Source organism: Lutjanus erythropterus, chromosome 16 (assembly GCF_056507025.1).
Source record: "Lutjanus erythropterus isolate fLutEry1 chromosome 16, fLutEry1.hap2, whole genome shotgun sequence".
Taxonomy (NCBI): domain Eukaryota; kingdom Metazoa; phylum Chordata; class Actinopteri; order Lutjaniformes; family Lutjanidae; genus Lutjanus; species Lutjanus erythropterus.
In genome coordinates this window covers 18,303,460-18,318,355 of record NC_139332.1, presented here as the reverse complement: position 1 = coordinate 18,318,355, position 14,896 = coordinate 18,303,460, and the positions used below count along the sequence as shown (strand labels likewise).

The 14,896-nt window shown below is 38.7% G+C and overlaps 1 protein-coding gene across 2 annotated transcripts; it reads right to left on the bottom strand.

Annotated features, from left to right (window-relative positions):
- Window positions 1-1,039: 1,039 nt before the first annotated feature.
- Window positions 1,040-14,482, bottom strand: rp9 (RP9 pre-mRNA splicing factor). 2 transcript variants are annotated; one of them, XM_084739483.1, is made up of 6 exons: window positions 14,154-14,482; window positions 13,970-14,000; window positions 13,709-13,838; window positions 11,220-11,311; window positions 10,631-10,692; window positions 1,040-2,040 (listed from the first exon to the last, which is right to left on the bottom strand). In XM_084739483.1, the coding sequence occupies exons 1-6, from the start codon at window positions 14,300-14,302 to the stop codon at window positions 1,860-1,862; spliced, it is 645 nt and encodes a 214-aa protein (XP_084595609.1). In that variant the 5' UTR covers window positions 14,303-14,482; the 3' UTR covers window positions 1,040-1,859. The 2 variants fall into 2 exon arrangements, with proteins under 2 accessions (XP_084595609.1, XP_084595608.1); XM_084739482.1 differs by lacking the exon at window positions 1,040-2,040 and adding an exon at window positions 3,558-6,559 and having other exon boundaries at window positions 14,154-14,480.
- Between the last annotated feature and the right edge of the window lie 414 nt (window positions 14,483-14,896).

Sequence of the window (14,896 nt, the reverse complement as noted above, 5' to 3'; positions counted from 1 at the left end):
GAGATGCTTACTTACCCTAATCAAATATTTTGAGTGTTGTGACCTAATAAGCATAGAAGGGGGTAGGGGGGCAAACCTTCAGTTGCCCTGTATGCCTTACCAAAGCATTACATTGTTTGTTAGCTAGCAAAATATAAACAACAAAACAAAAATGTTACACTGTTTGCTGGCTGGGTAAAAAGTTTTTTTCAAGTTACAATGTTGCTAGCTAGCTAAAAAAGTTTATCAGTGTTACAAAATGCTAGTTATAAAGTAAAAACAAAACAAAGCCAAAAAGTTATATTGTTTGCTGGTCAGCTGGGAAAAAAAAAACCAACATGTTGATGTTTGCTAGATTAGCTTAAAATGTTTATCAAAATGTTACATTGTTTGCAAGCTAGCTAAACCGTTAAAAAGAAAAAAACAACAACAAAACACTGTATTGTTTGCTAAAGCATTAAAAAAAATATTACACTGATTTTGTCCAAAATCATTATACTTCCTACTTACTGTCTAGGTGATTTCAATGTAGAGGACTATATGGCGTGCTCAATATATAGGGAAGAGGAAATACTAGACACTACTCTCTTCTCTGTTAATCATGTCAGTGCCACTGTTTCTCTTTCAGTGTAATGCATTATGGTACCTAATACTTGATGAGTGACCATCAGGTGCACACTACTTTTCACAATGCATTGTGGGAATTATTAACTAGAGTGAAAGAAAGAAGTCTATCAAAAAAAAAAAAAAAAAAAAAAAAATCAACTGAGTTGAGTCTATCTCTTAAATTTCCTTGAGGAATATTATATTTTTTTAATGCATCTGAAAAAAGCAGCCATTTTAACAGTTAAGCCTCCTCAAGTGTAAATTTAAGCTGATACTGGATCAGTTTAAATAGGAGTTTAAAGTTTTGGTGCAATCAAACTAAAATTAATCAATTTTCGGAGTAAAATCTAAATTGAGGTTTAAAGAGTGATTTCAATTTAATATTTCCTCATTTAAAGCTAGTTTTAAGCTTGGATTTTAATATGATAAAAAGTAGAAGAAAATGAAATGAAAATGAAGTTTTGGAGGATTTATTTGTCTTAAACAGATTAATAAACCAATAAATCAAAGCTCTAAGCACTTGTTCATATAGTACTGAGCATATTAACATAAAGGTCTCCAGAAAGGTTAAAAATGTGTTCACTGTGCTAATGTGCAAATAAAGTAAATTGTAAAAAAGCAGTTTTGACTTCACCAAATACATGCTCTGTAATGCAAAATTTGCTATAATATTGTTCTTGACAGAAAAATTGAACAAGAAGAATACTTTCATACCAAGGTGGATCATATCCAACATGAACCTGGAATAAAATTCTGTTTTTATTGACTACTTTTTAAAAATTTGGTGAAAATGTTCAAACTGACCCTGAGCTCCTCTCGTCGACAGCAGCCTTGCTTATGCTCTCTCAACACATGAAAACAAGTGAATAATGGGGATTTACAATGAATTATTTCTGAATAAACAAGACAAACAAGGATGTCTCTCTCCATGATGGGTGACACAAAGACATGACTGACTCCAATCTTGCAGCCAGTAAAGGAAGGCAAACAGGAACAATGATTTTTAATAATTCATGGTTATTGAACGCTCTCTGCTCCCCACACGTGTGCACAAAGCTGTTTGGAGGGCAGGATTATAACCTTCTAATGTTACATTATGTTGGGAACATTTTGATACAGCTCAGCAGTGCTATAGTTTCATTGGATGTCATTGCACAGGACAGGATATAGGATTATATCCCAAAGTACAGCAGCACTGAGCCGCGTGAGGCCACTTCTCCTTAATTTAGTCTGTGATTACAGACTGTTTCTGATATTAAACCCAGAGTGTGTGTTTAGGAGGAAAAAAGAGAGAAAATAGTGTGTAGCAAACAGTCGTGCAGCTCATCCTTGTCTCCACTCAGCAGGAGCAGCAGGAGGAGGATTAATACAGGAGCCCTGTCCGTCCTGATAAATAATCTGGAGCGACACACCCAGCAGAAATCTCTCTTCCTCCCTCTCTGTTGGTTTATCTCTCTGTAAAAAAAAAACAAAAAGAAACACACACACACACACACAGGATACAAGTCTCTGCTGATTTAAATGACAGCCTGTGCCCTTCTACTAAATTGTTAATTTGACTACACACACAGCCTGTGTAGGCAAGTGGGCCTGATCCAAAAATAACAGAAAGCAAACTGATTATTTAACTCAGTGTGAGAACAGTTTAATGCAGCAGGACACACGTGTTCTGAAGTATGTTTAAGGTTACTTTTTGAGATATTAAATATATCCTACTGGACTCCTTCCAAATTAGCAAGACTTAAACTTAGACACAGTGACACATGTTGAAGACGCACCAGAGAGGTGGGAACTCTGGTGCACATGTTATATAAGTAGCAGGAATGGAAGCATAAGAGTGTCATGACACTGTCATAACCATGTCATCAACATGAAAGAGTCTTTATGAATGTTATTGACTGTAGACATTAAGTGTGATTAAGTTAATTAGATCATCTTTTCATCTGTTTGAGATGTCTTTTTTATGAGAACTTGACATTAATAGAGACAACATAACCTGTCAATGCATTTGTCACAACTTCACATCAAACTGTCATATGTGGCTGGTTTTGACAGTGGTCGTCATGACAACATTATAAGTTAAACCATCATTCGTACTGTACTCTGTCGTCAAAGTGGCCTCATAACTTTTATTCACACCTTTATGACAAGTCCAAATGGTATCACTTTAGCTGAAGTCTAGGAAATTGACTGTTAAAAAAGTGTTATAAAACTTGATGACAGTTTAATGTTAAACGTTAAAAACATGAAGCTAAAGAGTTTCTTTAAGTCTGATAATGTCAAGTTGTCATGACAAAGACAGCGCTGTCTTGGTCATAAGAAAGACATCGACTTGATTGTTGTCAAGTTGTGGTAACAAAGACATCTCAAACAATGTCAACTTTGCATTAAAAATGACATAACTTACCAAATGACACTTAATGACAGCAGTCAAACATTCCTAAAGAAAGTTTTCATGACAGTGTACTGACAGTCTTATTAACGCCAATTCAAATTAGTTAATATATTGTTATATATTATTGATTGTGACAAAACAGACTTCTTGAATGCTGATGTGGTGCCATTGTATCCACTTTTAATGAAAGGACAAAGGTGTTAAATAAGATGGCAAGTTATTAGTGAGTTACTTGTAGAGTGGCTGAAAGAGAGGGTCTATTTAATTAGTCATTCCTTACCCTTTTCTCAATGTAAAGGTTTGATGCTACCTACCTGAGCATAATTTGTATTTGGACCGGGTGCGTAGACTTTTTTCTTTCATTTGTTAAAAAAAAAAAAACTAAGACAGATCATACCCTGGAAGAAAATATATCTCATTCATGTAATAGAAATAATGTGTTATTTCACTGTAAATGTCAAAATTACATTTTGATAGTACACAGACTTGAGTCATCACTTGTTACAAATGATTCTTTTACAGCTGAAGATTGGGCAGAGGAGGGGTAAACCTCAAGGCCGTTCAAAATGTGCATAAATAAATCCTAAACACTTCTTTATTGTTCCTTTCCGGATGAGGGAACATGGGCAAACAAACAAAAACTTCTCTGTTTTCCTCCCCTCTGTTCCCATCATTAAGTTATGGTGACTTTTGCATCTCCGACTTGAGCTTCAGAGCGGTCAAAACTACATCAAAGGGCTTACAGAAGATATAATCTTTTTATCTGAGGCAGCAAAGAGGCAGTGGAGTGAGAGTTTAAGCCAGCCCATATGGTTTCAAAGTACTGCATGGTGCAGTCAATAAAAGTGCAGACTCACAATGCAGCACAATGTAGCTCAGCATCCAATAAAATGCAGAGTCACTCTTGTTTTGCATCTCGTAAGGTAAGCCTCACATTGTTTCCCTTCATGCGTGGACTTCAGCTGTCACTTTTACCACTGGCTGAACCTTTGCACATCTGCACATCTGGTGTGAAGATGATATCACATAACCAAAAGAAGGAAAGAGGCCTTGTCACTGCATCTTTCACTCTTGGCAAAACATGATTATTATTCATGAGTTAAGTGCAGTGCTCCAGTCATAAAGATTTAATTATCTAGTTTTCTGCGAATATGTTGGGCCTCTAACACGATCTGCACAGTGAGCCCGGCCTGGCTGGCACTCAATCTGACCTGTCCCCTGTCCAAGAAGACAGAGTGCTTCAATAAAGACTCTCCGCTGACCAGATTTCACTCCACGTGGCACAACCTCCCTCTGAGCAGCTTCTCATCTGGGAGATTCATTGTTCTACTCAGAGAGAGACAGAAAAAGTCGACGTGGAACAGACTGTTTCAATGAAGCTGATTTATCTTCAGTTACTGGTGACTAAAACTGCATTGCACCAATAAAGACTTATCTGAGATTAGTTCTAATCAGAGTTGTTTTTTTAGTTTTAGTTAACTAGCGTGCAAAAACCCGATATTGTTTGATAGCAAGCTGAAAGGATTTTTTATGTTCTTTTTTTTGGTAGGTGGCTAAAAAAATTAGTTAGCCTTGTTAATCTACTTATGATGATTTGGAGCAGCTCTAATTCCACCTGGCCAAAAGTGGAAGAAAGAAGACACCCATGGTAAAACTCGTAAGGTTGAGCCTGTCGCTGAACTTTCTTCATGAAACGTGATTATTTTTCATAATGCATTTCAAAAAGGCAGCTACTTAGGAGTTAAACATCCCCAAGTTTAAGTTTAAATTCAAAGTTAATACTGAACAACAATTTAAATTGGAGTTGAAAGTTTTAGTGCCACAGAAATAAATTGAATCTAGGTTTAAAGTAAAAATATAATTTAATCAGGTTTTAAAATGAATCCTTATTGGTGCAGCCCAGCCTAGAAAAAGGATGGACAGAGCTGCCACAGATAGAAAATGAGAGAATAAATAAGCTCTCAATCAGCAGCTAAAATGCTCTCACAGCTGCATAATCTGTGACTCTTTGATGGAATTGTAATTTCTCATAAACACATACATTCCCTACAGCATTTGAACTACTCAGAAAGCCTAAGACACAAATCTAAATGGAAATCTAGTTTGCTTGTTCCCTGTAGGTCTGCTGTAATTGTCTCTCTATCAGGGTCATTAGGAAGAGGGAATGTTTCTAGTTCATTTCCACAGGGATTCCTCTTCTAAACGTCCCCGCTCATGAAGAAGAGAAGTGCCAGACCTGCTTGTATGCGGCCCTGAAGGGCACGTCTGGTGTGAAGTAGGTACCATGAGCTGCTGGTCAAGAACCTGATTTGATGAGTTGCTGAAGGTGGCTCAGCACAGCGTTGTGTAGGCTACAGACTGTGAAATGATTATTGAGAAACACTCTGAACTTTCCTCCGACTGCTGACAGGACAAGATGAAAAGAAAAATGTTCTTCAGGGCCCTCAGGAAGGTCAAGACTGTGCTGTGCTGTGTACTTTTTAATGATCAAACTTCTGTGTGTCGAGTTTCACCGCGCCATCCTCAAAAGAGTAAATAGTCATTGACATGAAAAATAGTGTCACACGCATTAAGTTCAGGCCAAGATTATTAACGTCTTTGTTTTTGCAGCCTACAGTCGGGCAAACATGGGAGAAAAAGAGCCATCATTATTCTCAGAATGAGGGAACACATTCACATACATTCTTTCCCCATCTCTGTGGCTTTTTTTTTCAGAGCAAATAAGCATATTCCAACCTCAAATAATTCCAAATATTTATGTACAGTCACAAGCATTCAAACATTCAGGCTTGTGTGGAAGACAAATTCCTATTCCAACATTTAATTTGGACTTTTTTTTCCACCTCTCTGCGTTTAACACACTCTACAATCAAAGTATTTAAAAGCAGCGAGATGGCAAAGATAAAAAAAAAAAAAAAAATGGTGGGAAATACAATCTCTTAATAACACACTGTATTTGCTGACATGCTATCTTATCAGACCCAGTGAAATTATCTCTTTCACTAGTGGGCTCATTTCAAATCACTTTAGATTCATTATCCATGCAGCTAATGCTCTTCGACACACATTTGCAGCCAGGCACACGTACGTGCACTTACTTAAGCAGCCGACCCTGTGCTGTGCTGTGTGATCTAACAGAGAGGATGTAAATGCAAGTCGTCGCCCTGGAGAGAAGCAAACGGCGGGGAGAAGTCATGCGCAGTGGATTTACAGTTTTAGGGTTTCAACCTGCAGAGAAAATGCTTCAAAAGACCTCCAGAGTGCAGAACATGCTTCACTACTGCCTCAAGATCTACCACTGCTGCTACTTCATTCACGGTCTCTTCCTACGTTTAAAGCACGTAGTATAAATGCACACATCTGCAAGTTCCAAGGGCTCAATCTGAATCTGAGCAGTCACTGGTTTTGGAAGACTTGTGCTTTCGTTTCCGTTTTCTCTTCTTCTTGTCTTTCTTCTTTTTCTCCTTCCTCTTTTTCCTTTTCTTGCTGCGATGGTGGTCTGAGGAGGAAGAGGAGGAGGAGGAGGAGCTGTCTGAATTGGAGGTGGTGTCCTGAAGCAGCTTCTGCAGCTGCTGGATCCTGGAGACAAGAAAAGTAGGGAGGTGAAGAGAAGAGGAGCGTTAAGTATATGGAAGAAAACAACTGATGCGGACTCAGATGCCCCGGCGTCGGCAAGCATCAGAAGTGTCCTTGAGCAAGACACCGTCTTTGTCCTTGTGCCGGCATTTCTGGACAGTGGAGTTGGCCAAGTGTCTACTTGTGTTACACATCTCCAGTAGGCCGATTGCCTTGAAATGACTTAGCATAATTATTAGCTCCTCCCAGCCCCGCATCTCGAAGTCAGTGGGTTTTTGGTTAGATGCCAGAAAGAAGGTCTGTCGTTAAACACAAGTTTAAGAGATTTCAAAAAAAATTGTGACAGGGCCATGTTTACTACTGTGATACATCACATTGTCTTTTAACAACGCACAGTAAACATCTGGGAACTGAGGACATTCATTATAGAAGTTTTGACAGTGAAATTCTTTTCCATTCTTTGTTTCTTCAGTGTTTCAGCAGTCCTGGCATGGGTGTATTTTGCACTTAATGTGCACAATACATTACACATTTTGAATGGGAGGCAGGTCTGGACTGCAGGCAGGACCCCAACTCTTTCATTATGAAGCCACTCTGTTGTAACACATGCAGTGGTGTTCATTTGGGAAGACTATTTTGCTGAACAAAATGTCTAAGTATCATAAACATTAGTTTACCAGACCTTTTTTTTTCTTTATCTCTCAAAAATGCAATGGAGAAATCCCTTTGAATTTTTGCAGAGGGAACCAGAATGATACCAACAGCACTCTATACAAGGCTTGATATAATGATAACTATCTTATGACTGTTTTACAGCAAAAAGCATTACAATTATTATTATTATTATTATTATTATTATTGCTGTTGTTGTTTTTATCATCATTATCAGCTATGATGACCTTTAAAGGAATGGATTGTTGGTTGGTTGAACCTTTAAATCTAGTTTTGCAAAATATTATGTTCTATATATCTACTAATATGGTCCAATTCAATTCCCCAGATAGTGTATATGGCATAATCAACGTTCGATTTTAATACCATGGCATAAGAAAACCTTATACTGCTACAACCCTAGAAACAAGAACAAACAGAGGAAGAATAAGCATTGCTGGTTTCACCTGACCCTGAACAGGAGGGGAAAATTTCCCGGCCATTAAATTCTCATTTGATCATTAATGCACACTTATTTTTGAATGTAGCTGAACTATGAACCTGTACACGGTTTAGCTTGACCATGAGACGGATCAGTAGTAATATAATTACCTAAACTTCTGGTGAATGACACAGAGACTACAAGTGGCTTCAGCTGTTTGCTAACTGCCTCTGTTGAACATATCTAAATGTCCACAGCTAAATAAGGGTCAAGTAGGAAAATTAAAATATAACACATCACAGAATGAAGGAGGAAGCACCACACTGCTCAGTGAAATAGAAAACATTTATCAGAAAGGAAGGGAATAAAAAAAGAAGATTTTTGATGTACAGTATTGGAGACTACTGGAGTACATGCCCTTTAATGAGCTCAGAGGAGAGAAGCTGGCACACTGAGAGTGATGTTATCAAAAATGTACAGTTTTTGAAGACATCTGGAAAATGTTAACTACTCAGCCATGAAAGTGTTTCTCTGAGAAGAGGCTGACATGCTCTTGTGAAGTGTCTATCAAGCCTCATTACAGCGGGGTTGATCTCGCGGAGCAATAATGATCATCCAGCACTTGGGATGTCACGTTATTCCTTAAAGCGTACCTCTAGTCCTCAAAGTGAACTCCATCATAAAAGCACTTCATAACCTTCAGCCAAATATTAAAAATCCTCTTCCCTCAAAGACTGCGGTATGAGAAGTTACAATTCCTGCAAACTTTCATCACTAATTTATTAGAAAATGTTTCAATACCAGTGCCAGTAACAGTACCTTTACAGTCATACCAATACCAACAGGGAACTTCATTTGATACTTTTTTCTGACTTAATTTGACACCCATCATGTGAACTGAAGCATTCCTCAAACAATCCTGGGGTCTGGGGTCCGGGGACCAAAAAGGGCCCTTGAGTGGGTTGTAGGTGGTCCCCAGCAAAACAACAAATACAATATTTTAACTCTGATAATATTTTTTGGAAGCTGAAACAATAACGTAAGAAACAGGGTTGGCTGTTTTTGATATCTTGTAATTTAGCATAATCCTAGTTTGATCATTGATTTGATCATTGACGATTTTATGATCTCGCAAGCTAAATAATATAAATTCTCAGAGGGGATTCCTTAAGATAAAGTCCGCTCAAACTGGGAGTGTGGTCTAATGTGGATCGATGGTGGGGGTCCTTGAAGAGTAAAATCCCCGGCTCTATCAGGCATCAAATTAAAAATGTAAAACAACACATCTTTATATCGAAGTCACATGCTGTAATTACTAGTAAAAAGGGGAACCAACATCTGAGAGCACTACCACATGAATTATTGATGAAAAACATTCATAAGAGGCAAAGCAGATCAGAAATAACAGGTCCATGTCCCACATCCAACTGGGACCATTTCATAAAATTGAAGAAATGTTTCAATGAATATAGATGCAGGTACTTCTAAAATAACCAGTTCATTTCTAAATTGTTGTCACCTCATTGTCATCTCATGAGAAGAGGCCACCATCTCAAAAACAACTTGAGACACAATGCTGCTGCTTGTGCAACTGGAAAGCTTGTTCTCTGGGAGACGTTTCACTTCTCTCCCTCGAAGACGCCAAAATTAATGTGGCACAGACACGCAACGAAGACTTCAAAGTGCCACTGGCCTTTGAATAACCTTTTTGTAATGAAATGCAAAAACACACACACACACAGACAAGTGTACGTTTGCTGCTACTCTGCATAAACACACACACACACACCTACAGCGAGCCTCCATAGTAAGCAAACCTCAAATTCAAACATTCTGATGTCAAACACAATTTGCTAGAAACCGGCACAGAGAACCAGCCACCATGAGAGAATTTCCAGGTCATCTGAGCCTGTCGCACTCCACTGAGGGAAGACAGTCAAAAACTGCAGAAGTGTCTGAAAACAGCACTCTGTATTGTCTTTTGCCAAAAATCTTCAAAAATCTAAAGCAGGACATTTTGCTGTTTAGACCATTTCTCGAGACCGTGTAGGTGTCTCTGATCATCAACGCCTCCTTCAGCAGCACCAGCCGTAGACAGGAGCAGCAGGAAGATGTATTTTAGCTTCCAAAAAAATCTATATCTGTTTAAGCGTACACTATATTCTATGCAATATTCAACACAACCAGACTCCTTTGATCATTTACCTCACAGGAGAACATGGGAGTAGTTGGATTACAGGAGCCGCAATCGCTTATTTTGTTTGTGTTACTATGTGATGTCAGTGTTTTAACACGTTAGTTTGGATCCGAGTCCGGAGCACTGAAACTGCTTCAGTTCCCTGTTGTTGATTTGGCGTGACTCAAAGAGGCAGATTAAGCAGGAGCAGAGAGGTTTTGCTGGCTTTGCTTGGGACAGCTGATCTGGATTTTTCAATCACTGGTTCGTGGAATTTACTGGATAATTTTCATAACAAACGTCCAGGCATAACCACGTCCAAATTCAAACCCAATATCAGGAAAGTGAACAAAAATTTTAATGACAATATTCCAATTTGGATTCAAAGTCATTTCTAATCATTTTTAATGCTTACCATTATGTACACAAGACCCTAAATTACATAGCAAGAAAGCTATTGTGGATTTGGGTTTCCAGTGGCTTTAAAGTTAAAAAAAAATCTATGCAGTGCTGAATGCTGAAGGGAATGTTGGGAGGCCAACTATTCATACATTTTTTTACTTTTGTCCAGCATTGAAACAATTTTGGAGAAAGCCACATCTTTATTTAATTTCCTTCATTCTGTCTGTAGTAAAACTGCATAAATGTGGCAGGATGAATTAAATAAATGATGAATTTTATTACTTGTAATGAGGAAACCTGCAATAAAGTGGTCTTTTTAAAAAAAAAAATCTGACTCTTATTCAGGGAAATTACAGAAAAGGATACAAACAACATGCATATCTCAAACAATGAATATATGTACCTGGTTTCTTTTTCATTCCTTTTGTTTTCCCGGATGATGTCGTACATTGGGTCTTCATGAGCCTAAAAGAGTAAAGTACAATCTGTCATCATCTTACTATGAAGGAAAGAGAGGAAAAATCATTCCTGCTTACATCTGAGCTCTGCTACTGTTCACATTAGAGCCATGAATTTATCCCCACTCAACACATTCCAACCATTGTACTGATTCTACTGTTATGTCAGCGTTTTATAAAAACCTCCCTGTGACAATGCAAGGTAGGAAAATATGATACACTTGCATTTATGGTAATCATTGCAGAGGCTGGCTGTGTCCCTGCAGCAGATATTGTTCCACTACAGGCACGCTGGACCAGGCTGTTTGAACATGTCTGCAGCCCACATGTTCCTCAGTCTAAACTAAACGTGTCCCGACTCTGTTGTTAACCTCAGCCGAAGGTTTCAGACACAAACTTGTCTCTGCCGCAGCCCCGTGACCCCGTTACCGCGACCTAACCTACATTCTTTAACAGGCAGACTATTATTTCATATCTTCTCTAAATAACTCTGGGTGGGCTCATTTTTTTTTTCTGAGCAGCGAACAAACTCACCACTCTGAACTGCTCAAGCTTCTGGTTGCCTTTGATGAAGAAGGGACACTCCCTGTCTCCTGTCCTGTGGCCATAGCGCTTACATCTCCAACCTGCGGCAAACAAATCAAACATTAATCTGTGCGAAACTGGGGGAAATGAGGTGAAAAAAAAAAATAGATCGAACATTGGCATGAATAAACATCTACTCCTTTTTATTCATTATTTCTTACAACTCATAAACAGATACTTCCTCATTCGGAGAACATTCAGCAATAATTTTAACTCCTGAAACAAGCAAATAAAACAGTCATTCAAGCCCTGAATAGAAATTTCAAAGGAGGACGCCACAGATCTAGTGTTATTGTCAGAAAAGTGAATATTTTAACTGAACGTTTCCTTGATCTCTGATGACATATCATCATCTTCATCATATCATCATTTCTGATTTATTGCAGTAAATATATTACAGATTTCTCATTTAAGACATACCTCCGTTCAGTAATTTACAGCTGAAAGCACCAGCAAAAGCTAGTAAGTAAACCTTGAGTTATGTTTTGTTGGATTTTTATTAACTGTAGTTTCTTTCTAAATAACCCACCTTCACAGAAGCTGACCCAAAAACAATTGTTTATTTAGGCTAAACAGAAATATTTTCTTTAGTTTCTGTAGTTCAAAAAACCAATAGAAGCAACTTGGGAGTCACAGTCGAACAGCTCTGCTCTGTTGCAGCCTGTTGCAGTTGCTCCAGCATATTTTCTTATTTCCCAATTTCCCCCAGGGATCAATAAAGTATTTCTGATTCTGATTCATGTGGTGATGAGCCGCAAAATGTATGCCTTATGCATAATAAAAAACAGACGTCCTCGAGCAGATCAGAAAACAGCAGCTGCGCTTCTCCGAAAAGAAGCGAAGAAGTTTCTGTCTAAACTTCACACTGTTTTAATTTAAATTTACACTTGACGTAGCAGCGTTGCTACCATGACTAACTTGAGTCTTTGTAAAGTGAGACCACACAAATACTCGGTTTATCCTCCAAGAGTAGCTGTGTGCACAATTGTTTGCTTAGGTTTTTCACGTCCATACGATTCACTGTGACGACTCTCCATCCGTCCCTTTAAACAGAATGACATATTGAAACATTTTCTCACAGGACTGAGCAGAGCCAGTCATGCTCAGATTCTGCAGAACAAATGCCAACTTGTGGACAGGGCCTGGCTGTGTGTGTATACGTGTATGTGCGCGCACGCACGCACACACAGACTCCCCAAGTCCCCGGCTGTTGATGCAGCCTGAAAAGGAGTGGGACGAAGGAATGAATGGACACTGAATATAATGACAGTCTTTGTCTGACCGAACAGACAGAAGGTGATCTCCACAACACCATTATTAATCTCTAGCCCTTCATGTTTGACAGAGAAACAATAGACGTGGTGTTAATTGTTAAGTTTTTGTGGTTACATCTATCACCTATAAAGACCGCTGCCCACACATGGTGGAGGTTTACTCCCACCTACAGTTCTTCAACTACAAGAGCTGCTTTTACTTCTATAACTGATAATAAACTTTATTTGTACTCAGGGTGCCTCCACATGCATCAGCATTGGTTCAGACCTTTCAAGAATATGATAAATAAATGCAACTGTGGGCCTTTGAAGAGGATAAGTTTTAACTACAAGAACCCAGAAACTTTTTCTTGAGTTCTTGAACTTAATTTAGGGAGAAAAACACAATTTATGAAATCTGTTTAATCGTTAAATTTACATAACTTCTTGGGACTAGCAGACACCACGGGCCATGTAGTAAAGAAGACTAAAAACAGTTAGACAAGTGCTTTAACTATGAACAAAAGAAAAAATGAGACAGGGCAGAGTGAAAAACAACCAAGGTTCAATATTAACCATGGACTGATGGCCTATGTCCACAAACAGCTACTCTGTGGCCAAGAACAATAAGTCAATTAATCGATTAGTCGATCCAAAGTACCGGTTCAGGCTTCTCAAATGCAAGGATTTACCGCTTTCTGTGTCTTTTATGACAATAAATGTAAAAGAGTCAATGAGTCTTTGGGTTCTGGGCTGTTTGTTAGACAAAAGAAGCAATCTGAAGACACGACTTTCGATCAGGACGAGCACAAGAGAGGCAGCATGTAAATACGCACAAGACTCAATGTCATATAAACTTGTTTGATTGTGAAACTTGATGTTACTCTATGAATAGGTGCAATCCACAACACCAGAGACCAGGACATCAGCCCGTTCAGAACAGGCATATTATGAACGGGCATTCTACTAGTTCTACAAAACCAGTGTACAGTAATTGTCACCTGCTAGCCATCAATATGTCAGGGCTACTGAAGTAAGGGTTTACTAAGCCTAGACAAACTGCTAACATGATCTCCGGGTGTCCCAGGGATCTGGGAAGCATCCAGTTAAGGACCAAATCTTTCCAGATATGACAATAAGCTGCTCACACCTCTCTTACTGCTTAAGTACTGCAATTGTACTCACACTGCATCACCTTCACCTCCTTCCCCAGAGGCATCCACAGCCCCTTGGTGGGGGCGTGTGCCAGGAAGCTCCTGGCCTCTTCATTTCCTGGTTCCGCAGGAATACAGTCCTCCGGTTTGTCCTCATGTTCCTGCAACAGCAAACGTCATTCCTGGAACATTTCTTATAAATTAAACAACTGTTTATGATAAGTCCAATACATTCTGTTTCTTTAAAGCTTCTTGGTATTCACTAAATGTGTTTTAGTGTGAATAACATTACCTTTATGAATCCTGGTGGAGGTTTCTCATAGCTGCAAGAAAGAATAACATGAACTTGGTTAACACAGACAACCCCAACATTAACTGATAAGACTACTTAGGAAAAACAAACAGCTAAATTACATTTATAATTCATGCACAAGTTTAAAATCTTAAGCAGAAACGCACTCGGTGACATCACTCACAATGTCTCGACGTGTTTCAGTGTTTGGACTTCTTCTTTGAGTTTCTTCGTGTGTATTTTGAGTTTCTCCAGATCCTGTTTGGACGTCTTGTGTCTCTTGTGGTCGCGTCTGTCCTCCTCCTTCTCTCTCGCCCGCTTTCTGTCCGACATTTCCCTGATATCGACAAACTATGCCCCCGAAAAACAACCATTAACTCGTCGACAAGGCTGCGTTCGCGGACAATTTGTTGACTGTTCGGTAAAAGAAAACGACAGCCAGCGTGCTAAGCTGCGGCTAACTAGCAAACATTTCTCTGGTCTGCCGCTGCTTCTCTGTATTTCCTGTGCAGCGGTGTTTGTTAGTGAAAGTCCAGCGCCACCTGCAGGACATGCGCAGTAGTACATGAAGTACTGCTCGGTTTAATACATTCTCACACTGGAAAAACTCTATCTAAACTCCCCAAAGCACACAATTATTTTCTCTAAATATATAATTACTTTAAGCACTAATCTGCACCCAGGGTTGGGTTAAACAGCTTTGAAATTTAGTCAGTTCCTGAATACAAAGTGCATGGCTTTTTTTGTAATTAGTAAAATAATTGACTGGATTACAAAACAAATCTAATCTAATCTGAATACTTACCCTGAATACTTAAAATAAGTATGTTGTACTAAAAATTATTTCACAGATTTTCTTTTTTTTTTCTCTTCAATAATCTCAAAATATTTTCAATGCAAACAAACATTTACAGCTGGTCAAATCAA